Source organism: Vicia villosa, unplaced genomic scaffold (assembly GCF_029867415.1).
Source record: "Vicia villosa cultivar HV-30 ecotype Madison, WI unplaced genomic scaffold, Vvil1.0 ctg.000714F_1_1_1, whole genome shotgun sequence".
Classification (NCBI taxonomy): Eukaryota; Viridiplantae; Streptophyta; class Magnoliopsida; order Fabales; family Fabaceae; genus Vicia; species Vicia villosa.
In genome coordinates, this window is record NW_026705320.1 from 59,679 (window position 1) to 87,588 (window position 27,910).

A 27,910-nucleotide genomic window follows, 5' to 3' on the forward strand; every position below is an offset into this window, starting at 1 on the left:
ATACTCTTTCCATTTTAATTATATCTTTTTTAAAAAAAAGGTATTATTAATTTATTTTTCTTCTTGGAAATAATAATACTTTATTAATCCTAGAGGGATCCCGCTATCAATCCAAAACATCATCATTCTACCAATGTACTTCCTAAATTTAGGTTTCTCCCAACATCTATACACAACCATGTCATGAATCTTGGCTCTTATGGATTAAGAACTATTTGTTTGTTAACGCAACCCTAGTTCTTATAGTTCCACTTCTCATATATTATCTATGCAAAAGCACACATTAGTATGCTAGCGTGTCCACATTTGCCTTTACTATAGTTGTCAACCATTTGATTTCCTCCTCCCAAACATCAAATAGCGTGTCCACCTTTGCCTTTACAATAGTTGTCAACCATTTGATTTCCTCCTCCCAAACATCAAGGGAATGATTAATCTTGAGTCAAGTTAAAATATGTTTTCAGATCTCTCTTAACTCATGACATTGAAAGAAAATGTGATTAAGATTCTCTTTGCACTAATAATGTTTTATTATTTTCTTGGACATGGTTGAATTTATGCTATCCTTTGTCTCATAATAGCTTTTACGATAGGTACAAGATGCATATGGCCTGTTTCAACTCATAGTAGAGTTTATGTGTTGTAAGAGTTGCACCCCTAGTGCGATTTCTTATATATCATTTTCCTATTGAAAAAAAAAAAGAAAGAACAATTGTCCTCTGATATCATGCCAAACCTAATCTTCATATCTTTGGTTGCTATTCTTTCATGACAAGCCAACCAAAGAATGGATAAAGCTCTAGGTTTAGCAGCACTTCTTGTAAACAGATTTTTCCAGCTAACCTCTTTGTAAGACTCACTCATTGCTTTCATGGCTCAGTAGAGATGCATAAACGATGAATATAAAATTGTTATAAGTTTGTAATAACATAATAAGTTGTGTTATGCAGTGTATTTTCATGGATTCAAATATGGAATCAGTTGGATCTAGAAAACTTTTATTCCACATTGAGTCATTTACTATTGTATTTTCATGGATTTTGATACAAGCTAAGAATGTCAAAATAAATTAAATGTTGAAAAACATGGCATTTGTATGAACATAGCGGGATACAATGAACACAACAACAAAACCGAACCCTAATAAACACAAATACGGGATACAATGAAACCCTACCAAAAGATAATCGAAAATCACATAAATGTAAAACATATACGAGGAGTTACCAGGTTCTTACATTTAGAACAGATAATGTTTTTGATTTTGCGAGAGATGATGTTTTTTATTTTGCGAGAGTTGCGAGAAATTGATTTTGCGAGAGATGATGTTTTTTATTTTGCGAGAGTTGCGAGAAATTGATTTTGCGAGAGGAGAAACGGAGAAGTACGAGCTTTGATTTTGATTTTGTGAGAGGAAAGTACGTTTTCGCGAGAGGAAGAAAAGAATTTGTGAGGGGATGAAGAAAGGTTAAGAGAGAATGAGGAGAAACACATTTTTGATATGTTTTTATGTTTTATATTTTTTTTCTTTTTTTAATCTTAAAAAAAATAGAATACAAATAATAGAAAGAGGGAAACTAAATAAAAGAGGGAAAATCTGGCGGGGTATAATTTTTGGGCTTGGGCCACAGTTTGTAGTCAAAATTATAAGGCCGCAATTTTCCTTTGCGGCATAAAATATCTGCAGTTGCAAAAATCTGGAAAGTTGAAGGAAAGACCACAGTTTTCCACTCCGGATTCAATATTTTATAAAATAAATTTACGATTTGAAAATCCTGGCCAAATCATGTATGTGGCCACATTTTTTGAACTGTGGAAAATTTTAACGTGGCCGTAGGTAAAAAATGTTGTAGTAATTTATGAGTTAAATACTCATAATTTGGCGTTAGGTGAAGGGAGCCTCCATGAGTTGGGAGTGATGTGGAAAGCTAAAGTTATCTGTAAAGTTAAGTTTTTTGTTTGGAGGTTCATGTCAAATAATTTACCAACTAAACATGAGCTTTGTATTAGAGGCGTGTCTTCATCTTTATTGGATAATTTGTGTCCTTCGTGTGCTTCGTTTGAAGAATCCAGTGGGTATCTTTTCTTTTCATGTAATTATTTGACCGTTTGGAGTGGCGGGCGGTGGTTCGTTGGTCGAGGTGACGTCGTTCGAGGATTTAAAGAAAAATGGTTTGGTGGAGATGATCTTGCAGGTTCATTATTTGTTGAAGCTTAAAGAAAGGTTTTGTTGTTTCATTACTCTTCTTTTTATTCTTTTGTTTGGTTACTAGTGTGTTGGTGTGTTTGGTTATTTAGAAACCAATTGGTGTTTAATACTAAGGTTTGAAAGTGTGATAAATTGTTGTGTTTTATTAAAAATCTTGGTTGGAATTGGTTGTCTATTTTAAACAACGGTAGGATAAATTTAGTTAAGGAGGTTTGGTGTTCCAATTCTTTGGAGTACGTTGCAAAAGTTAAGGAGGTTTGGTGTTCCAATTCTTTGGAGTATGTTGTGTTATAGTGGTGTTTTGTTTGGGTTGGCTTTCCTCCTTATTGTTTGGAGGTTTGTGTGTCCTTGTTAGACTCCTTTGCTCTTCTTGTATTGACTTTGCACTTCTTAATACATGTTGTTTATATAAAAGAAAAATTGCAACAATTACCCTGCTTGTCTTAATGGTAAAGACAAACAAACAATATCATAATATTTTCAAATAAAGATAAATCATCCGTGTCAAATAAAACACAATAAAGCAGTACTCATAATAATATCATTCAAATCTTATAAATATACCAAACAATAACATAATATTTAAAATGAAACATGGCTGTAAACATGATGAAGCCATTCATCGATATAAAATAAAACAGATTAAAGTAGTAGTCTTGGATAACTTCAACATTATTATTAAAACACAAACATGTATAGCTCTAAATATGATGAAGCCATTCACTTCCATCAATATATGAAATATTGATGTAAGGAGCAGCTTCATTATCCTTGAGCTGCTTTCCATAAAAGGCTCTTGGAGGGGATGCTGTTTCTGCTCCAGGTCCCTTGCAGTTGTGCTCCCCAAAAAATACAGTCCTATATTTGCAATAATGTACAAAATATGTTAATATTACAATTATATTCTAAACATATAAAAATTAGGGAATAAAGAAACTCAATGAATTACTTACTGGCTTGCTGAGAGATTGCCAACCATGTCATTCCATCCAATAGGACTTACAACTGTAGACATGTAAGTGGTTGAGAAAATGACTTTGGCATATAGTCTCCAAGGTCTTCCGAGCAATATTCTTCCATTACCACTGATGTTGCAATTCACAAATGAGAATCCTGAGTTATCTGTAGTTGAATTCTGTCCCTGGGCTGTGATATATCCTCCATCACCAACCCAGTCGGAGTTTGCTACAGAGTTTAAGAAACAATCCTATTTCATCTTACAATTTAGTTAGTATAGTGTCAATAATATATATTATTAATTTGCAATTACTGTTTTATAACATGTACCTCATAAAGTGACCTTGCATTTCCGAATATAAAATCGATAGATCCTTCGATGAAACATCCTTTGTAGTAATGTCTTCCTAGGTCATCATGAAGGGTGTCTTGCTCACCATAAAATCCACATCCGTAAAATGCTGCTTTGTCTCCATTAGCCCTCAGTGCAACTGCCTGGGCTCCTTTAGCTCCTTGGGACGGAGGTCGAGGAAAAGTGTTCTGTGATTTTCAAAAAATAAATAATGTGGTTAGTTTTACAAATAAGTCATGTCTATTAATGAAATGAAAATTGAAATAGTAATGTGGTTAGAAATGTCACTTAATAATTTCTACTTACTATTTATAAATTTAAATTATGTTGAATAGTAAGGTGAGATAATTATACCAATATATAATATAAAGTATATCTTCATATTTACTAAAATTATATATAAAAAATAAAAAATATATAATTTGTCACACTATTATTTTCCACACATTAATGTCACACTCTTATTTTCCCTATAAAAATAAAAAATATAGTTGACAGAATCTTAAAATTATAACATAACAACAACGAGTGTGAAAGTTATTACTACTAAAGAACGAATTAAAATTGGTCTCAACCGTTAAATTGTTGTTCACAATTCACCAATGGTAAATGTTCTGACTCCATAACAACTACCATAAAAAAATGAAGTAGTTTATCATCCTATTAGTTATTTTTTTAATCTAAGAATGAAAACATAAACTTTATGAAATTTTACTATTTAAACACTATTGAAAAGAACACATTGTCATAAATGTGGGAGAGATAAGAGGCATAATTAATATTGTGTATAATGAAATTGTAAATGTTTTTTTTTCTCTTGAATAAATCTAGACAACTTATTAATTAAATTTAACCACTTTTTATTTTGATTTCACCAGTTAGGGACAAAGTTGAGTTATCCTCATCCTAGAATTCACCTTAATTTATATCTTAATAATAACAAAAAATTTAATTAATTTAAGATAGAATTATTAAAATTGCATTTAAATATACTATAGTATGAAAACGGAATTGGTTACCTTAAAACTGATATTGTAGGCTGTGAATTCTGTGGCAAAGACACCAAAAGTGTAACTGTCGAAGGTTCCAGTCCGATTTCCAAAATCACCCCATTCTATAATTGTATTAAGATAGCCTTGACCTTGAATAATCAACTTTGTCTTTTTCTCATTAACTACTACCTTCTCCCTAAAATTTCATCACACATTTTGTTAATTAATTGGCATGTAATTAAATTCGATATGATATATGGTATATGGTATACAATTTTTTTTTTAATTAAGAATACAATTTTTTTTTTAACATAATATAGTTGAAAATAAAAACAACAAACACATTGCAAAAGAAAATGATAAATACAATTTTTTTTGTAAAAATGAATCATATTTATATTTTACTTTATATATTCATAAAACAAATTCTACAATCTTCTAGTTGTACCCTTATACTATATACTATTTGTTTTAACTTTAAGCTTCACAAAATTAAAGTGATAAGATCCAATCTAAAAAAAGAAAGAAAAACACAAAAAGATCGACATTTATGAAATAACAAAGCAAGTAAACATCTTCAAATTATAAAATAATTAGTAGTCTAATGCCTTAAAATAATAATTAACTTTTAGATGTTTTTCTTTAACGACATTCTAATAAAAATGAGAACTTATTTTCATCTATTTTCTTTAAATCAATTTTATTTTGTAAGAATTGATTTAATTAACAAATTTGTCGTTTAAATAGTAAGAAAATCAAACAAATACTATAAACTTGTGGTTAAGAAGTATTTTAAAAAAAAAATCCCATAAGCTTAAGAAAATAAAATTAACCTGTAGATGCCCGAATCAATAATCACAAGAGTAAATTGTAAACTTGAATCAGGCACATTGTTTATGGCTTCTTGAATAGTTGAAAAGTTGCCACAATTTTTTTTATCAACCCTGAGTACAAGGGTTACATTGTAATCATTTATGAAACTAGAGCTCCACGGTGAGTCGTCACAGGAGTTAGTGATTGTTAGTGATATAGTGTTTATAGTTAGAACAAAGAAGATGATGAAGAAAGGAAGGTGGCTCATTTTTGTGTTTGGATAGATCAAGTGATTTGATATTCAAATCCTTTATAAACAAATATGTGTATAATAGTGATGATGTTATTCAACAAAATTCAATACACGTTAATAAAAGCTATTCTAGTTTTAGAAAAAGGAATGTGACATAAAACTATACAATGTGTATATCTTGCTTACCAAAAAAAATGAACACAAAATTTTCCATACGGTTTAATTAAATCTAAAATTTGAAAAATCTTATATAAATGATTTTTTTGACACAATTAAAAAATTGAAAAGTTATATTTATTATGTTTGGGCTCTTTTCATTTACTTGGTTGATGATTTCATTTATTTTAAAAAATGTTAGAATAATGATTCTTCTTAAGTAAGCTTGAACTTGCATTTTGTTTTTTATGTTATTGATATATATTATATGGGAATTCAAGCATAGAGAGTTCAGAATAAATTTAATAGAAGAGAGAGTTCGAGTTAGGTTTTCTTGCATTGATTTTATATTCATAGTGTTATAATAAAGATGATCATGTTTTAGATATATACTATTAGCTTGAGTAGTTAATTACTTACTTACTTTTAACTTCCTAACTAACTCTACTTATTTTGGTTGAGACTTAGTACTCTCTTACCAACTCATAAGATTGCAGTAATTCTGATTTGTATATGAAATCAGTGAACAAGTTGATAGAAAATGACTTGGTGAGCATGTTTGCAATATGCAACATGCTTGCTACTATTCTCTCACGAAGAAAATGTATGCTAAGTTTGATATGTTTAGTTCTATCATGTAAAAATGGCTTATGAAATCTAAAGTTTTTTCTTTGGATTTGATGTTGGTCTATGGGATATGGTAACAAATGGTTACACACATTCTGTGAATGACAATGGTATTAAACTCTATAGAAGTATTATGAACGGTCAAAAGAAAAGGGAAAACAAAAATCATTACAGATCTAGAACCATTTTGTTGAACGCCATCTCATACACTGAGTATGAAAAGATAACAAATAGACTCTGCGAAGCCTGTATTTGATTCTCACATGATGAATCATGAAAGAAATGAGCAAGTCAAAGGAACCAACGTCGTAGCCTTGATTCAGAAGTATGAATCCTTTAAGAGTGTATTCTCAAGGTTTCAAACTATAGTAGCAGGACTAGAAGTCCTAGACAAAGCCTACACTATTGCATATCATGTAAAGAAAATCATCATAAGTCTTCCAAAGAAATGGAGGCCTATGGTGAATGCATACCAAAGGTGTCAAAGAATCTCAACAGTACAACTCTTAGAGAACTTATAAGTTCTTTAAAGAGTCATGAAATATAGCTTGAGGAAGATGAGCCTCTGAAGAAAGGAAAATATGTTTCTCTATAATCCAAAAGAAAGTTTGGAAATACTAAAGCTCCCCAAGTAGAAGAAGAAGAAGAAGATTCGTAAGAAGATCCTGACAATGAAGAAGAAGTGTCTTTGTTGTCCAAAAGAATTTATCAAATCTGGAAGCAAATATAGAAAAGGTTCAGAGGCTACATAATATCTGATGGTCGTTCTGATTCAACATTAGGGTCAAAGAAGTATGAAGCTCATAGAGAGGTTACTTGCTTTGAATGCAAAGAACCTGGTCGTTTCAAGAACGTAAAACTTCCCTAGATGATATTCTTGAAAATAATCAAAATCTTCAAAGAATATGCATGTCTTTAAAAAATAGACTTGTAACTTGTTTTGAAGGACATAGTGAGCTAATGAAAGAAAATATTGTTTAAAGAATTTTTTTTTTTTTGAAAAAGCAAACTCTAATCTTAGGAGTAGAAATGATGTTTTAGAAAAAGAGGCCCTTATTAATGCTCCAATGAATTCAGAATATGCTTCAAAGAAGTATGAAACTTCTTTTAAAAAATTCGCGGCCAAACACATAGACAAACGCGACATGGCTTCCATGAACTATGGTGTTATTGGAATGGAAAAAAAGGAATGGGGTATACTAAACAAGAGGTAAAATGTATTACCCTAAAGATGTAGATCATATGGTGATTTCCTACACCCATATACTTTCACTTCATTTATGGTCACACATGACACATATTAAAGATCCTCAGTTGATAGAATCTCTGGAAAAACTAACCTTAAAAGACCCAGAAAGATATGGGTACCTAAAGATAAGATAATTTTTGTTGCATGTGTCCTTACCAGTGAATCCATTACACTAGTCATGATACTTGGACTCTTAATGCTCTCGACATATGACGAAAAGAAGACATATGTTCTAAGACTTAGAACTTATGCTCGGAGGTTCTGTATGTTTTGGATGAGATCAAAAAGGAAAAATTATTGGGTTCAGAACTTTTGGTAATGGTTCTTTACCTTCTATTTCTAATCTTTTATTAGTTGAAGGATTAATGCATAACCTTATGTCCATAAGTCAATAAAGTGACAATGGTTATGTTATTATCTTCAATGAAAAGTCTTGTAAAGTTGTTAGTCAGAAGGATGAATTTGTACTATTAAGAGGAAAAAGGAAAAACAATATTTATAAAATCAATCTTTGTGATTTAAAAAGTCAAAATGTTAAATATATTTTGTTTGTAAATGAAGAGTAATGGACTTGGCACAAGAGGTTAGGCCATGTTAGCTTGAGAAGAATATCAAAGATAAACAACATGAATCTTGTTAGAGGTCTTCCAAATCTGAAGTTTTCTTTAGATTCTCTTTGTGAATTATGTCAGAAAGGAAAGTTTTCAAAAACCTCTTTCAAAGCAAAAAAATATTGTTTCTACCTCTAGGCCTTTGGAGCTCTTACACATTGAACTTTTTGGGCATGTGAAAACAACCTTTATGAGTGGTATGAAGTATGAATTAGTTATTATTGATGACTACAATAGATGGACACGGGTAAAATTCTTGAGGCACAAGGATGAGTCACATTATGTATTTTCTATCTTATGCTCCCAAGTGCAAAATGAAAAAGAATTTAAAATTATCAAAGTCAAAAGTGGTCATGGTGGAGAATTTAAAACAAAATTTCTCATTATTTCTCTTGTCTTTTAACTCCTCAACAAAAATGTTTTATAGAAAAGAAAAATCGTACTCTACAAGAAATGGCCAGAACCATGATTAATGTGACTAATGTGGAAAAACACTTAAGGGCAAAGGAAGCTAACATAACATGTTATATTTAGAACATAATCTCGATAAGACCAATTATCAATAAGACTCCTTATGAATTGTGGAAAAATAGAAAGCCCGACATTTCTTATTTGCATCCTTTTGGGTGCATCGGATTTATGCTCAACACAAAAGAATCTCTTAACAAGTTTGATTCTAAGGCACAAAGTATATCATGTTTAGATACTCTGAATACTCTAAGGCTATAGAGTGTATAACACTAAACCACAAATTATTGAAGAGTCAATTCATGTTAAGTTTAATGATAAGCTTGACCCTGAAAAAGTCAAAGCTAGATGAAAAATTTGCAAATCTTGAAATCACATGTTTAGACTCTAAAGATAAAGATTCTTAAGATAAAGACTCTGAGGTCAAAAACTCTAGACACGCTCAACAAGAAGCAACCAACACTCCATCACCTCTAATAAAGCACGTGCCAAAAATCCCACATCATCGGGAATTGATTCTGGGGGATAAATCTAAACCTGTCAGGACTGGATCTTTATTAAGACAAAATGAAGAAACTCTTCTAGGTCTGGTGTCTATCATTGAACCAGTATCTATCAATGAATCTCTTCTCGATTTGAATGGATTTTAGCCATGCTTAAAAAATTAGATCAATTCTATAGAAATGATGTATGGGATCATGTACCAAGACCCAGAGGAAAACACAATATTAGAACTAAATGGGTGTTTAGAAACAAGCTGAACGAGCAAGGAGATGTGGTAAGAAACAAATCCAGATTGGTTGCACAAGGCTATAGTCAGCAAGAAGAAATTGACTATACTGAAACCTTTTCACCAAGGTTAGAATTTATCTGTCTTTTTGTTTCATTTGTTGTTACTCATAATATCATTTTATATCTACTGGATGTCAAGAGTGTCTTTTTTGAATGGCTACATTATAGAAGAAGTATGTTCATTAACCTTCCGGTTTCGAATTTTTTTATTATGTTTACAAACTAAAGAAATCATTGTACTGTATGAAACAAGCTCCTAAAGCGTGGTATGAAAGAGTAAGTGATTTTCTTTTCAAAAACTATTTTACAAAAGGGATGGTCGACACAACTCTATTATGCAAAACACTGAAAAATGATATCCTTGGTTTTCAATTCTATGTGGATGATATTATTTTTGGTTCTGCTAATGCCTCATTTTGTGAGGAATTTTCTAAGTATATGCAAACAGAGTTTGAAATGAGTCTAACGGGTGAGCTTAAGTTCTTTAAGGGAATTCATTGTTAGACGCTGGCCTATAGATCTAGAGGGGGGGTGAATAGATCTCTCTAAGTTTTTACAGATTTTTCTACAGACTTGAGCGAAAGCGGTTCTGAATCGACTTGCGTCTATTCTGGACCGCTATTGCAAAGGTCGTATGTGTTTCAAAACCAAATAGTAAGTGGAATTGATGGTGAAGTAATATGATCGCTAACCAATACGTTTAACAACTGAAATCCAATTAACTTCTAGATTGACAGCTTTGATTTGCAATGCAGTAAGATTGGATTAAGCAAAAACACAAACACTTGGTGATACGTTCAAATTGATAGTGATTCAAGTTGTGGTGAATTGTGATGTTTGTGCAGAACTTTAATTCACAATTTTAACACTCGAATCGTTGATCAATTTCGCACTTATAACCAATTATGAACAGAAGGTAAAAGAGAAAGTAAAAGCGACAAGAACACGATATTTGTTTAGGCAGTTCGTCGATCGTCCTCGCTACGACTACGTCTGCCCCCAATTCCAAATTGAAATTGGGTAATCTTTCATTAATGTTGAAAGTAGTATATACAAAGAAGATAACAAAGCGATAAACGATAAACCAATTATGTCGATCCTTTGAATCTTCTTCCCCCTTAATCTTGAGCCAGATCAAGGTTATCCAAGAGCTTCACTTTGATTCCCTTCTGCAGTGTCTTGATTCCTTGAACTCCCCGTTCCTCAATCGTTACACTCAGCCGAATCCTCAATGAACGCCTCTTGATAAAAACCCCCAAGAACCACCCGTCGTGGAGGACAAAACCCGCAGATTTTATTCACCAACAAACCCCACGAACCTTCACCCACTAGGAATCTTCAATTCCGTTCCATGGACGTTATCGAACTCATCACTAACCCGCAACGCAAGAATGATTATGTGTAATTGTGTTGGAGATGATGAAGAACGAAGATGAGAAGCGTTTGTGTATCTTTCAGTCGTTGGTGTTCCTGAATAATTAACCCTTGCACAATATATATATGATGCATAGCAGTTGGAAACAAGAATAACTGAATTTTGGACTTTCTTGATCAGTTAGGTCGACCACTTGTAGTGCTTAGGTCGACCTAACAGAGCTTGCTGAATTTTGCTCCCAGTTAGGTCGACCTGTTGAAGGAGTAGGTCGACCAGAATCCTCTTCTGGTGCGTTCTGGGAACATTTTCTCAGATTAGGTCGACCTAGTTGCCATGTAGGTCGACCTAACAGACTGATGTGAAGATTTCTTCATTTTGAGTCGACCTAACTGGACTGTGAGTCGACCTAGCAGAGGTATATGGATTTTCCTTCATTTTAGGTCGACCTAGGTTGACAGTAGGTCGACCTAACTGCTGATTTTCTGCATTTTCCATGTTCAGCTTGTGTTGAGTTGACTTGTATGCATAGTAGATCATCTTGTGCTTTCATGAGTGATCAAATGCTTTACTTTTCTGATTCCTCCTTGTTGTTTGGATGCTCATTTGAGTTTGCCATAAATCAAAAACATCTTTGAGTGTAATCTTGTATTCACATTCATATCACCAAATTCTAGAAGGAACCTACATGCATCAAAGCAAGTGCACGAAGGAGCTTATAAAGAAATTGATCTATTAAAATGTAAGATTTCTAAGACTCTTATGCATCTAACATTATTCTTGAGAAGAAAGAAGCAGGTAAAAAGGTCGAACATAAGTTATACAAAGCTATGATTGGTTCTCTTTTATATCTAACTACTTCTAGACTTGACATTCTATACATCGTATGCTTATGTGCTATATTCCAATTAGATCCTTAAAAGTCTCAATTAAGAATTGTTAAACGGATCTTTAGATATTTGAAAGGTACTACTAATCTTGGTTTGGTATATAGAAAATAAAAAGAATACAAGTTAGTAAGTTATTGTGATGCTGACTATGCTGGAGACCGACTTGAAAGAAAAAGAACCAGTGGAAGCCATCAGTTTCTGTGTGAAAAACTAATCTCATGGACCAATAAGAGGATATCAACAATAGCTCTTTCAACTGAAGAAGTTGAATATATTGCTGCCTCTGGATATAGCACACAAGTATTCTGGACTAAAAGTCAGTTGGAAGACTATCAGACTAAAGAAGTTAACATTCTTATTTTGTGTGATAACACTTCACCTATTTGTTTATTCGAAAATTATTTATTGCACTTAAGGGAAAAACGTATTTAAGTCAAACATCATTTTATAAGAGATAATGTTCATAAGGGTATTATAAATCTAAAATTTATTAACATAGACCATCAATGGGCTGATGTTTTTACGGAACCCCTTGCTGAGGATAAATTCGTTTTATCTTTAAAAATATTAACATGAAAGTGTGTCCAGAATAAATTTGTTTTCCCCTGATGATATAATATAAGATTTTGGGAAATGAAATCTGAAGTATTATCCTTCTAGAGACAGAAGTTTCTATTGACTCAAAAGTGATCTTAGACAGATTCTAATTTGATTAAATTCGTGGAAAAGCAAAAGTCAAGCTTAAATTGATCGAGACTCTGATGTTTGATAGCTGTCACGCATGCAGATATTAATTTTGGGTTGCTCTATGTCTTGGGAAAAGAAGAAAATCATGATCCTTTATCTCTTATAAGTCATTAATTGATAATGTGTTACTGTTATTAATTTTTTAGGTTTTCAAAAGACATACTTAATTCCATTCGCTAGTTATCTGAACCAAATGTTTTTTAGTATCTTTCACTCTTATCTTATTTCCTATCTAAACTTTTGTCCCACCCTCTTAGTCTTTCATTTTCACATTTTTTCACTCTTTCTCTCTTTGTTTCTCTCACTCTTTCAAAATGACTTTCAAAACCTTTATGGGTGATAAAGAACTCATTTTTGTGATCTAAGAAAAGGTTGTCAACATATTTGAGTTAAAAGGACAGGGAATTGATATGTAAAAAACAGTTATTAAAACAAAAATGGGTAAACTATTTTACTATGTTAAATGGCCCATCTACCCAAATCATGTACAAGAATCATGGGTTTATGAATCCATTGGGCGTAATGGAAATACATTTTTTATGGATTTCCTATAACGATCATTCCTTCATAAATTCCGGCTACATAAGGTTGGAAGGAGAGAAGGTCAACTGTCCAACACTACAGGTTCAACAATACCTTCTATAAATATCTGGTCTATGACATCTACGACAATTTTGACATGCTCAAATGTCCAATGAATCTCGCCTGGAGGCTAGAGTTTGGCATCAACATATGATGGCTAACCTACATCCCAGAGAGCAAGGAGTGGAGTTCTTGACCTATGAGAACAAAAATAACAAACATGTCTTATATTTCCTGTTACACAATGCATACACTGATCTTCCCGCTACTATCTTCAACAATATCAAGAAGACAATTTTTGCCTCTAAAGGAGAAATCTCTTTTCTCATTTCTTATGGAAGAGTTCTCTCCGAGCTTTTCATAAGGGCGTGGATAGTTAATCAAGTAAGAAGGGATAGGCATGTTGATGCCATAGTAGAGGATGAATGTGAAATGTTTGAGTATCTTGGATAAGTGTCTGTTGACTGATTGTTGGGTTGTCATCTTAGTTCTTCATGTTTTGTATCTTTCTCTATGATGTACTCTTTTAAATTATTAATGAAAAATCTTTATATTTTTAGTTCATTGTTTAAATCCTTTTCATTCAATCATTGTGCGTATTCTACATTCTCTTTGATTTATAACAAATGGAAGAAAAAATAGAGTAATGATTTTGATATATCTGTTTCCAAATTAAACCGATACATTTGAAATATTCTAAGGAAAATGTATATGTAGGAAAATACGAATCTAATTTATATTTGCTCTGAAGAGATTCCGTGTACAGGACACTCTAATAGATCTTAACTATAACAGACTCTAATTGTTGGTACGTTTACTCTAATGAATTCTTTAATTCTCAGAAGGAGCTTACTAACCAATCTCTAATGTTTTAAATTGTGCATCCTTCAAATTGATTAAACTTGCCACATTATTATTGATTAAAATTATATGGATTATCAAAATTTTATAAGTCTTACTCTTAAGGGGGAGTTTGCAAACCTAACTCTGAAGTAGTCATGAAAATTTTCGGCACAATAAAGATCCGTTATAGACTTATATTATACTAGACGAGAATTCAAACATAAAGAGTTGTCAATAAATTTTATAGGAGAGAGAGAGATATTTTCTTGTATTTATTCGATATTATTATGTTATAATAGAATATAAAGTTTGAGTATAGTTAGTTACATTCTTCAAACTTTCTAACTAACTCTACTAACGTCCTAAAAATCTTTCCAAAGGTTTGGGGTTCAAAACCCACCTACCAACCTCCTTAAATATCCTTTTCTAAATTATAAACATTTAATTCTTTAATTCTTAAAAAAAAAAAAAAAATTAAAAGAACTATTTCAATAAAAAATAATTTTAAATTTTAGTGTAATTTTTTTTTAATTTTTGAATATATTAATTTATATTATTATTAGAATACAAATTAATTAAAAATTATGTGGCATTTTTTTTCTCACTTAAGCTATGCCATATCATCAATGCAGGTGCCACATCATCAAAAATGATACTCAAATGAAATGAGGGATTAAAATTTTGAAAAAAATTAAAATAGAGAGATCAATTAAATTGAATTTTAAAATAGAGGGACCAAAATAAAAAATTATTAGAAATATGGGGACCAAACCGCATTTTCCGTGAAACATACTAAGATTTTAGATCTGTCCCATTTTTTCAACCTTTTATGACTTGAACAATAACAAAAAAATTTGTGTTTTTAGATTTAAAAGGTGTATTGTATGCGGACTTTCTTTGCGCTACCCTATTTTTTTTTTTTTTTTATAGTTAAAAAGGTTTTAGCACCATACACCTCAAATATGTCCCCCTCACTTTTTTTTTGGGAGTTGTTAAAAAATATTTACATCATACTTTTTGTTTTAATCTTGACCGAAGGTTTTTATTCGGAGTCATTGTAAACAAATAATTTTTATATAATAATATTTAAATAACGTTAAAAATTAAGTTTAATGTTAAAAAATTAAAAATTAACTTGTGGACCCTCAGTTACTCATTTTGGACCAAATTTTAATTGATTAGTGTGTAGTTTTTTAGTTAATTTGTACAAATTTATTAATTGAATATGGTCTAATGATAAGATAAAGAAGGTTCAGAGGTAGTCAGGTAGACTCTATAAGAAGAACGATCAAGGAATGATTGATAAGAATTTAAGACAAAGAATTGAGTGGGTGGGTGTTGTTCCATTCTACCTCTTTTGTTTTATTAAAGACTAGGGTAAATGTTAAAATGTCAAATTAAAAGTCACCAACTAATTTACTTATCCATGTGAAAGTGCAGAAGAAGAAGAAGAAGGATCAGTAAATTTAATGCTCAATTTTTATAAGATTAGTATAAGCTGCAAAATCTACTACAATATTTTTGAAAAGTTCAGTCCAATTCCACTTTAAATTAATAAAACAAATTTAAAAAATATAGTTATCAAATAGGCTTTTAGGTTTTCATCTCTAAAACTTTTTAAAATAAATTATTGTATCAACTAAATTTCACTATTTTCTCATTTTTAAAACAGTTTTGAAAAGTAACATTAGAAACAAAATTTTTATTTGTGATATTTTTAAAAGTTACAAAATATTAGACCCTTACTCACATGACATATTCTTCATATAAATTGATTGAAAGTGAAATGCCCCATCCGATTCAACAACCACGTTTTTAAAACTGAGCATTCAGAAGAATGTTCAGAGAATCACAATCACATATACTTCAAATGGTGTAGCTTTCATTAGTTATAGTTATAGTTTCTACAAATACTAACAAGTTGGTGTGCTTTCATAATCCTGCACAGGTAATAATTTGCATATTAATATGTAAATAAAGAGCTCTGATAATTTGCATATTAATATTTAAATAAAGAGCTCTGATAAGTGTATAGATGTAAGACCTCTTTATAGAAAATAACTTTTGTACATTCATATGTCTACTCATAACCATATTTTCTCTTCATATATTTATGAATTATTTTATTCAATTGTATATAAAGTTGAATTATCTTTACTATTCACAAATAACTTTGTACATTCATATGTCTACTCATAACCGCAATTTTTCTTCATATACTTATTTTTTTAATAAAAATTATATTTTTTTAATCCAAATATAAAAATTATGCAATTAATCAAATTATTATTTCATTAATTACAAAAATATAGCTTATTGATGTCTTATTTTAAACAGAATAATGCTAACATGTGTCCATATGGCACAAGTTAAGAAACATAAAAATGAAAATTTTGTGTTGGAAAAAACAATAAAAAAATTAATTTTTATTTTTTAATTAAAATAATGCCCAATTTTCAAAATAAAAATTTACATTTAATTATTAACTTATATTCTCATACACATGTTAGCATTACTCTTTTAAATAATTAATCATTTTCTCTACTTTATTAACTAAAAACATTAACCACTTGTTTTATATAATTATAAATTAGTGAGATACGTTTGTGTAAAATAAATGATTAATATATTTTGTATAAATAAATGATTCATATTAAATGTATACAAATTCATAATTTTTATGAAATTGAATAAAACAATAAAAGAGATAAAGAGAAAAAAGAAAGTATATTCTATTATTCATATTTTGAGTGTGTGAGGTTTTGATACAATGAGTCATATTTGTAGGACATATGTAATAAATGAAAAATCAACCTGAAATCTCTTAATTGATGGACATCCATAATCATATTATTTATAACACTCTCTCTTTGATATTCATAAAGAATATGCCTCGTTAAAACCTTACTAGAAAAAACACAGTGGAAAAAAATTCTAGTGAAGGAAAAAGAGTACAACATTCTTTGTGAATGAACTACCTCGTTACTAATCAATACATATAATTACAAATAAGAAAAAAATTTATAGGGAGAGACAATAATCTACTATTCATAATAGTCATCCTTGATGTTTGTTCAAGATATGCCTCGTTAAAATCTTACAAGAAAAAATCCAATGGGAAAAAAATCAAGTGAAGGAAAAAGAGTACATATCCTTTTAATAAAATTTCATATCTTCCCCTCAGGTGAACGAATCCAGTTCTCCCCTCAGCTGAACGATCCTTTCTTCATAGATGAAGACCAATGTTTTGCACTAAAAGGTCTGCAAGATGAACAAGTTTGTTGGAGCTTGAATCACCATTTTACTAAAGATCATGAGTAAAAAAGAACTTTGGAGAAATGTGTTTTGTCCGATCTCCTTTAATTTAACCATCTTTCAGTTGAGCAATGCATGCAATATTATCTTCATATATGGTTTTTCATCGATCTCCGTGACATAGTTGTACCACCACATATAAAAAAATAACTTGTTTGTGATCTACTATTGTGGGGATCTGACAACAAATCCATGCTTATTATACCTCTAAGATAATGAAGTATATGTTTGATTTTGTTCCAATGTGTTCGTGTAGATGAATAAGTGTACCTTGCTAATAGATTAACCATAAATGATATATCAGGGCATGTATAATTAGCAAGGTACATCAGTGCTCCAGTCGCACTGAGATATGGTACTTTAGAACCAAGAAACTCTTCATTCCTTTCTTGAGGCCTAAAAGGATATTTCTCTACATTTAAAGATATAACAACCATTGGAGTAGACAACGGCTGACATTTGTCCATATAGAAGCGTTTTAACAGTTTTTCTATAAAGCATTATTGATATATAAATATTTTATTGTCCAAATGCTCAATTTGTAAACCTAGACATAATTTTATCTTTTCTAGGTCCTTCATCTCAAACTCTTTCTTTAAACAATTCATAGCTTTTAGAAGCTCTTTGGAGTTCCAAAAATAATTATGTCATCAATATAGACAATTGTTATTGCGAACTCTTTTCCTGATCTTTTTATTAAAAAAAGAAGGACAAATGAAATTATTTGTATATCCATATCTAAGCAAATATAAATAAGATGGTTATACCACATGCTTCCAGATTGTTTCAGCCCATAGTGAGATTGGTTCAATTTTATGGAGTAGTTTTCTCGAGATTCGGAATGATGTTTCTCTGATATATTAAACCCTTTAGGGAGTTTCATGTAAATGTCACTATCAAGTGTGCCATACAAGTATGATGTTTCAACATCCATCATGTTCATATTAAGCCCTTCATACACTACAAGGCTAATAAAATATCTAAAAACTAACTGAATCCACTACAGGTGGATATATTTCATAAAAAACTAATCTTATGTCTTTGTGAAAATCATTGAGCAACAAATAAAACTTTATACCATTCTTAGTTTGCTTTTTCATAAAAACTCATTTATATCCCATTGATTTCACACCTTGAGGTGTTCGGACTACAGGTCCAAAATTGAGTCACTTATAAAGTGAGTTTAAATCTTATTCAATTGAATATATTCGTTTTCGCCAATTCTCACTTTGTCACAATCTTTAATCGATTTTGATTCCTAATCTGCTCATTTTGGTCATTTCTCACATTGTCTTACAATCTTTGATAGACTTTGATTCATAAATTTTTCAATTGGACCAATTCTTACTTTGTCTACAATCTTTGGTAGACTTTGTTTCATGATCCTCGTTATCGTTTATAATCTTTAGCACTATATCGTATACAAATACATTGTCAATGTCGAATTTATTTGGTTATTTTAATTTCAGTTTCTTTCCATTTCATCTATGACATAATTTATCGAGATCTCTTTATTTTATATTTCAAGTACTTGATTAGTTCTTCTAGAACTGAAAAATAAAGTATGTCAAAGTGCTTTTAGAATTTTCATATCATCATTTGGGTCATCTTTAACTTTAGTTTCTTTTCTAGGTAGAGGACATTTAATATTGGAACTGACTTTCATACCATGCTTCAGGCGTGGCTACAACTCATTTGCAAAATTAGATTATCAAATAGGAGAATCCAATTTGAGTGGAGTATTAACAGTTGATAATTTATTTCATAAACTTTGCAAATGAATATTATTTTTAACTTTTTATTCACATTGATTTATACGAGGATCAAGACAACAATTTATTTTAAATTATTCATTTGAACTTCTGGTTCACTTTATTAGCTGTTTATTCTCCCCCTAATATTGAGAAAATTAATTCTCTCCCCCTAATATTGGGAAATTTAATTTCTCAATTAATAATCAGTCTACCGGACTGTAATCAACTATTCAATTATTGGATCAAGATATATCCTCCAATACGAGATTCATTTAAAAATATATTTTTCCTAATATTCTCTAAAAACTCATCTTAGCGTACTATATTAAAGCAATTGAAAAATCATAACACATCCAAAAATTTACTTAGATGAGACGTACGTGATTATTAACCTAAAATAACCTTCAAAGATTGTGGATTCTTGATTTTAGGGACAAGAGAAATAAAAGAAAAAGTGCAAGCTTTAGTTAGTTTCCCTTTTCATGAAAATCCCTAAAACACTTAAACACATCCTCCTTCACTACCTCCCAATTTAACTTAAAGAAAGCCAACGAATATCCATCCGGACCAGGACTTTTATCACCATCACAAGACCAAACCGCCTCCTTGATCTCTACTTCGGAAAATTCTCTCTCCAACTAAACCACTTCACTTTCCTCCAACCTCTTAAAACAAAGGCCTTCCGGTACCGGTCTAGCAAAGTCTTCTTCTTTAAAGAATTTTTGAAAATAACCACGAATCTCCTCTTTGATATTAACAACTCCTTCGACTCTACCCTCCTCTCCTTCTAAAGAAGTAATATTATTACGTCTTTGTCTCTCTTTAAAAGAATTATGAAAAAAAATTAGTGTTCCTATCCCCCTCCTTTTCCCAAAGAATACGCGACTTAAGTCTAAGCATACATTCTTTTAAATACATACCGTTCCGTAGATCAACCGACACATTTCTTCTAGCTTGAACCACTACTTCATTGTTACCACCCATATTATCCTCTATCCATATCCAACATGTTAATACTATCCCTTGCCTCCTCCATCTTAAGGTCAACCCACCCAAAAACCTCCCTGTCCCACCCTTTGAGTTTCTCTTTAAAGCTCTTCAATTTCTCGTAAAGCACAAAATCGCCCCTTCCCGTTACAATCAACTTCTTCCATTCCACCTCCACAAAAGCCTTGAAACCTTCATGTTTAAACCAAGCATTGTTAAACCTAAACGGTTTCGAACCCCAATCAAGTTTGCCCACACCTAACCGGATAGGAGAGTGGTCCGAAAAATCTCTTTTATCAATCCTTTGTTCACAAACCTCCCACTCCTCAATAAACTTTTTAGATAGAAGAAATCTATCAATTCTACTAAGAGCTTTACCATTATCTTTAAACCACGTGAATTTACCTCCAACATAATTTAAGTCGATCAACTCCATTTGGTTCACAAAACATCTAAACTCCTCCATACCTTTAGTAAACCTAGCGGCTCCCTCACCAATTCTTTCTTCCTTCCTCAAAACCTCATTGAAATCTCCCACCACACACCATTCCTCCCCCCTCTGGATATTTTTAAGGAGATAATAGAATTCCATGTTATAAGCCTCTCCGCCCTATTACACGCCGCATAGACATTCACCAAATTGTACCCTACACCCTTCCAATCAATTTTAATCCCCACAAACCCTTTTCCCACAAAACTATAGTTTAAAGAAAGAGAACCTCTCCTCCACAAAATCACCATACCCCCCGCCGCTCCAATAGAATTACAAGCAGTCCACTCGACATCCTTAGAGCCCCAGAATTCACGCGCAAAGGACTCATCAAAAGCAGAAATCTTAGTCTCTTGGAGAAAACAAATATCAATCTTATTAGAGTGAATAAGAAAACTGACTCACTTCCTTTTGGAAGACAACCCTCATCGCCTTCTCACCAGTGACTCCCTCCTTATCTCTTAGTTCTAAAGCATTAATCAAGTTAACAACATCAGAGTTCTTCCCAGAACTGACAACACCCAACCCGGAAATTGAGTTCCACACCCTGATACCAATCTCTGAATTCCCTTGTAATCTATCGTTATAACGGCCAATATCAGAATTACCAAGATTACCAGAAAAAGGGAACTCACCAGATGAGACCGAATCCTCCGCCGAACTATCAAAAGAACGTCTATCATTTGCCTCATTTGAAGAAACCTTTATGGGAGCGATGCACGCAAAGTAAGAGGGGGCCGCAACCACTTCCTTCCCCAAATCAGCTACCTTCTTCAATTTCAAAGACATTTTCTGAATCTGCCGCAGAGAAGATTTTTTTGATTTGGTGAATAAGTCTCTGCAAGCCTTATCAAAGGAAATATGCCCACCAAGCTCCTTTTGGCCCAACTCCTCCAAAACTCTAATTGGCCCATGTAACTCTATGTTCGGACCACAGACTTTAGATGGGCCCACATTAGAGAAATCTTTATATATCAATCCCCCACTCTACTAAAATCCTCACAAAACACATAATCATTAATTGCTTTGGACAAATCAGCCTCGGAAGAATCGCTACAAGCCCTATCAAAAGAGTCAAAAACCACCTTTTTCTCACTAGACTGATTCTGAGACCTTTTAGGTGAAAGGATGCTACTGACACCTAGGTTTCTTTATGCAACAGAGAAGCTAGCATCACCCATCCCATCACCGCTTCCAGACTTCGAAGGATCAAACTCCGCCGCACACTCCTCCCCTACATCCTCCGTAACATACTCTTCCTCCTCTGACTGAGACGACTCTAAAACTCTCCTTAATGAGCCCTTCTTTCTCACCCTCTATTAGGTCCTCCAGCAGACAGAGATTAGGACCCAAGTATGTCAGTCTAATGGAAAAGATACCTTCTTCCAGAAAAATATTTTTAAGATCAACATCTGCACCCGGGTTTTTGATAACACCTGTATACGCCCTTAAATACTGATTGAAGACATCATCTCTAGGAGAGAAAACCAAGGATTTAGACACAACTTTAGACACCCTGGAAGGCAAGTTGTTTTGTAAAACATCTGCAAAGGATCTACTCTGACTACTTCCACCCGCCATATTATTATGCGAATAACCCCTCTTCTCACCCGCCGGTTTTCCCTTAAACACCCTTCTTTCCTTCTGATCTGAAGATATCTGCATAAGAACAAGTCTGTTGAATCTCGTCAAGTTAACATACAGCTTCCTACCATCAAGAAACATGTTGTCTAGTTTGATCTCAAGGGATTTTACATCTGGCACATTAACAAACCTCACAAAACCATATCTCCTACCATATTTATCCTTTTTAGGTGGAATCACAAACTCCACAATTTCTCCAAAGGCTTTGAACTCGTAAAACAAGTCAATGGCTTCATCTAGCACCAAACTCAGACACAAAAAAGGATGTAATTAAAGCTCCATCCCTCACCTCCATCTTCCCCTTACCTCCATTAGCAATATCCCACCTAGGTAACGACTTCCTACTGTAATCCACCTTCCTCCAAACACCAGCACCGTTAGAACCTTTAGTGGCCATTCTAAGCACCCTTGAGCAAAACGAAACTCAGAAGGACAAAAAACCCAGAATTCTAGAGAGAAGGCAGAGAACCAAGAACTTTCTCTCTCATGCTTTATTAATAACCTTTTAGGTGAAAGGATGCTACTGACACCTAGGATTCTTGAGGAACAATAGATTAACGCTAAAATATAAAAAGCGACGCTAATATACAAGAATTTTTAATTGACGGTAGCATTTACATAGTGGCGGTTTAAAGCGACACTTCAACATTCTTATCAATGTATTAGCGACGGTTCTGAGCGACAATATAGTATAACTATGGCCAATTAACGTCAGTTAATAGAGACTAACTATGACCTAACATGTAACCATGCATTATAGCGTTGCTAATAACCGACGGTAATGGTTTTTAATTTCCTGTTTTACAATTTAGTATGGGTCATTTTAGACACTATAAGTTATAATTGTGCGTTATAGCGTCAGTAATAGCCGCCGCTTGTGGCTTTTTTTTTCTTTTTTTTTTTATAAATTTAAACATGTTTAAACCAAATTTATTTTCTACATGATTCCAATTTCAAACATACGAGATCATAAGAACCATGATTCAATAGGCCTAATATTCACAAGACAGCTGATACATTTCAAATATGCACATAAAATCAGTTCAAGCAGTCATCACATTAAGCAATATAGATTCCTCTCCCCAAACTCAGAATGTTCAAACTTACATGCCATCATCACCTCATTATTTATATTAATTTCCCATACTTTCTTGGTTAATATAATGAAGAAAACACATACTATCATCTCTTCACTCTCAGTTTCCGTATCTGCTTCATCTTCGCTAAAATTATACATCTTTTATTTTGTACTCAACTGTTTCTTCATCATTATGGAAGGCCAAAATACCTGGCATAAACCAAACAAAAAATGCTTTAAGAAAATGCAGCTCATATAATAAGACAGTTACATAATATATACGTTTTAGTATAAATATTCTCATGGAAGTTTACAAGCCACGTTAAAGCTAACCTCTAAGTGTTCTCCTTTTCATGTTTTCACAGTGCTTCAAGTCAAAATATTATAACAACTTGTGTATTGTACTGACCCTAACTTTCAAAGCTCAAGCTCTTAAAAATGGAAGCTACATTTTTTAGCCACTATTTATCTATTAATATATTTGAGTAACGAACTAATATGTCTTTTTAGATTGTAACAATTAATAAAATCATACATTTTTATCGGTGTTAGTCGGTGTTGTGTCTGGTGTCTGTGTAGGTTTCGTACTCGACAACAAGTGACAATATCAACTATATATGCAAAACCAAAGATTTCATAAGGATAAGGTAAAGAAAACAACATCGAATACTACGGGTCCTCACACTAGAAATATTCTGACAATAAAACACAGGAAATCATACTCTCAACAAAAAAATAAAGGTTAAAACAATAAAACAAAAATGCCTAGTTTTTTTATTCGAATAAGTATTTCTTTTTTATGTTTAATTTTTTGTTATCTTGTGTATTTGGTATAATGTAGTTAATTGATGGGAAGAACGGTGACAACGGCGGCACATAACAACGATGGAGATTGATAGAGAGTTGTTACCGAAACACAACAGCAAGTCATTCAACGATGGAGAGATTGGGAGATTAATGAATATTGGGAGATTAACAAGGAAATTCGTTTCTGCTTGAAGATTTTGTTTTATGAGTACTGGGACTAAGGACTCGTGAGATTGAGACCTGATAGAGGGTTGGTGAGATTAAGAGGGACTAAGTTTGAGAGTGAGAGAGTATTTTTAGTTTTGTTTTTACTACTTTATTATTAATTTATAGTTTAAATTTGATTTAATTTAATTTAATTAGTTTAGTAGTTATTTTGTTTTATTTGTTAATATAAAATTTTGGTTTTTTTAGTTTGATGTTATTACATTAGTTAAAATTTATTTATTTAGTTTTGTTTATATTTTACCTTATTAATAAGTTATAGTTTTAATATTGACTTTTTTTATAATTTTGAATTTGATAAGTCTTGGCTTTAATTTATTTATTTATAAATTTTATTTATAAATTTATTTTTTGTAGTAATTTATAATTTTATACATTTATTTTATTAATATATAACTATTAATTATTAATATATATTTATTTGATCAATTATTTTATTTATTTGTTAATATATAATTTTAGTTTTATTTTATCAATAAGATTTTATTTATTAAGTTAGCTAAAATTTTATTTTATTTTTATTAACTTACAATATTAATTTTATTTTATAATTGAGTTCCGTAAAGTTTTGATTTTAGTTTTTTTAATTTTCAATTTGATTTTATGAATTAGATTTTAAGTTTTTAGTTTTAATTTATTAATTTAGTTAAAATCTTATTTTACTAAATTAATTTATAATATTGACTTTAGCCTCGGCCACCAACTGTGTTGTCAATAAAAAAATCAATTTTTTAAATGACTAAATAATAAAAGAGGGGCAAAATAATTCGTAGGAAGAAAATGAAAAAATTTAGTGCCAATATTAGCGTGAGTGAACACCACCACTAATATAAAAATCTGATAAAAATAAATAAATATTGTTATGAATAATAGTAAATGGATGTGGATGTTCATTTTCCCCAATCTTTCTATATTCCTTAACTCCTATAAATTAAGTTCCTAACCTTTGTGTATTCCTTGAGTTAATGGTTGTTATTGGTCATGTACTATAAATATGGATCATGTTGCAATGTTAAGGTAACTTGAAAGTAGGTGATAATACAATATTACTTTTCTCTCATTCATCTCTCCTTCATCTCTATATTGTTTTGGTTAATTTCATAACACGTTATCAGCACGATACTCTACAATGCGAGTAATGATATAACCAGATTCTACGTTATTTTCCTAATCTTAATATATTTGAACCAATATAAATATTTCATAATTTTGTTACTATTTTTTGTTCATATAAATATGTTTATTTTTTTATATATTTTGTTGAGAAATTTATTTACCTTGTATAATAATATTAGATTTCTTTGATCATTCTTATTAAATTCCAGAAGAATTTAACATTAAAGCATTTCTATATGTTTGTCTGGAATTGAATTTTAACACATAAAGTGTTAATTTAATATTCAGGCATCCCTGAAGGATTGCACAAAGAATATTTTTTCTTGACCGTTGTTTATGGAAATAGTTTGTGATGTGATATTTGTAGAACTAACGATTATTATTAAACTAACTCCAAATTATCGTTCAAAGATTGAGTTTAATCGAGTATCGTGTTTATCAACAATTGATAAATTCCAGAAGAATTCAACGTTCAATTACCTTTAAAAGGCCGCATCTATAATATTATTGAATCCTAGAAGGATTATAATATTATATTTTATTAGTAAAAAATTTGTAATTGAGTTCTTGAAAAACTACAAAATGTGATTTAGTTCCTGAAGAATTATAAGAAAAAAATTGTGATTTCATCATGATATTAATGAATCTCAGAAGGATTGCATCTATACTAATAACATATCCCAGAAGGATTGCATCTATTATGTTAAAAATTTGAAAAATGATTGCATCACCTATATTATCGAATTCTAGATGATTGAATCAATAATAGTGAAGTATCCCAGAAGGATTTCACAAAGAAATTTTATTTTTCTTTTAGTGATGATGCAAAGATTTGTAACCTACATTTTTGAGAAATAAAATTTCATAAAAATGATCCAATTTTCTTTCATAATTTAATGGTATACATCTATGAAGGATTGCAAATATTGTAATTTTCTAAGTAAAACGAATCTCTCAGGATAATATCAATTGTGATCTTCATGCATCCCAAAAATATTGCACGAGTGATATTAAAATATCCCTGTAGGATTTCATAAATTTTTGTTGTTGAATCGATCTAAAAATTTATAATTTGTAATATGCTAATAAAAAGATTGTTATTTCAGAAGAATAACACAAATAACTTTAATGCATCCCAGCAGGATGGTTATATATCTTCGATCATTATTTATAACAAATTATTTATATAGTTACTGAAGATCTTATCAAACATCCCTGAAGGATAGTAAAACAACATAATTATATGATGATATGATTTTGTATAATTTTGATAATTATATGTTAATATGTGCATATGCGTGTGTATGATTAAAATTATTAATCTTGGGATACTATTATATTGGTTTTGAATATATTGTTATTCATTACACAAATTAGATATAGTTCTTGATGCTCCAAAATTAGGATGATTAATGTTTAATTTATGTACTCAATTGTAATACCTCATATTAAATAAAGTCTTGCTGATACAATTTCTTTATTCATATTATTTCTAAATATTGATATTTTAACAAGAGAATTAAAACATCGCAATCTATTAAACAATATATCAATAGTCTAAAGTTGCTACATATTTTAAAGTTGTTATAATAGTGTTTAGATTTCTTATATAAATCTTAATTATACTATTCTTTTATTTTTACAAGTATGGTGTATGGATGACATTTGTTAGTCCATCTTAAAGGCACACGAAAGTAATCTCATATTTTGATAGAGTCGAGATTCGAATAAACTTTAATCCTTTATATTTTCTTTTTGTGTGTTCTCTTTATGTCTTGCCAAATATTTTTTCGTTATAGATAATTCACATGAATTGTATTGGAGGTATTGAATATCTTTGTATTACACAAATGAATTTGGACATAAAGGGCCCGTTTGATGCGCAGGATATGATAGGGACATGATAGGATATCAAGTAGGATAAAGATAGGATATGATACAGACATGATAAGACTTATCCTATCATGTGTTTGTTTGACACAAGATAACATATCGTATACACGCTTGTAAAATAACTATGTTTTTTTAAAATTATTTTCTAAAACATTTTAAAATTAATAAATTGATAAAAAAAAATAATATTTTTCAATAATTAAAAAAAACTCATTCATACTTTTGAGTAAATAATATATATATATATATATATATATATATATATATATATATATATATATATATATATATATATATATATATATATATATATATATATATATATATATATATATATATATTTACACTTGCAAGACAATTATTTTGTAAAATATTTTAAAATTTATAAATTGGTAAAAAAAATGTAATTAAAAAAAATTCTTTGACACTATTGAGTAAATAATTTCAATTTTTCTTGAAAAAGATTATGAATTCTCGTGTGTGTGTGTGTGTATATATATATATATATATATATATATATATATATATATATATATATATATATATATATATATATATATATATATATATATATATATATATATGACAAAATTACCCTTGCAAGAATATATATTTAATTTTATGAAAAATAAAATTAGAATTCATATTTGTTCCAGGCTCGGGATTCCTAGTGATCATCCTTAACTTA

The 27,910-nt window shown here is 30.7% G+C and overlaps 1 protein-coding gene across 1 annotated transcript; it reads right to left on the reverse strand.

The window, feature by feature from the left end:
- Positions 1-2,910: 2,910 nt before the first annotated feature.
- Positions 2,911-5,591, reverse strand: LOC131630646 (probable pectinesterase 15). The gene is made up of 5 exons (XM_058901410.1): positions 5,344-5,591; positions 4,538-4,706; positions 3,497-3,706; positions 3,163-3,416; positions 2,911-3,067 (listed from the first exon to the last, which is right to left on the reverse strand). Exons 1-5 carry the CDS (start codon positions 5,589-5,591, stop codon positions 2,911-2,913), a joined length of 1,038 nt encoding a protein of 345 aa, XP_058757393.1.
- Positions 5,592-27,910: the final 22,319 nt, after the last annotated feature.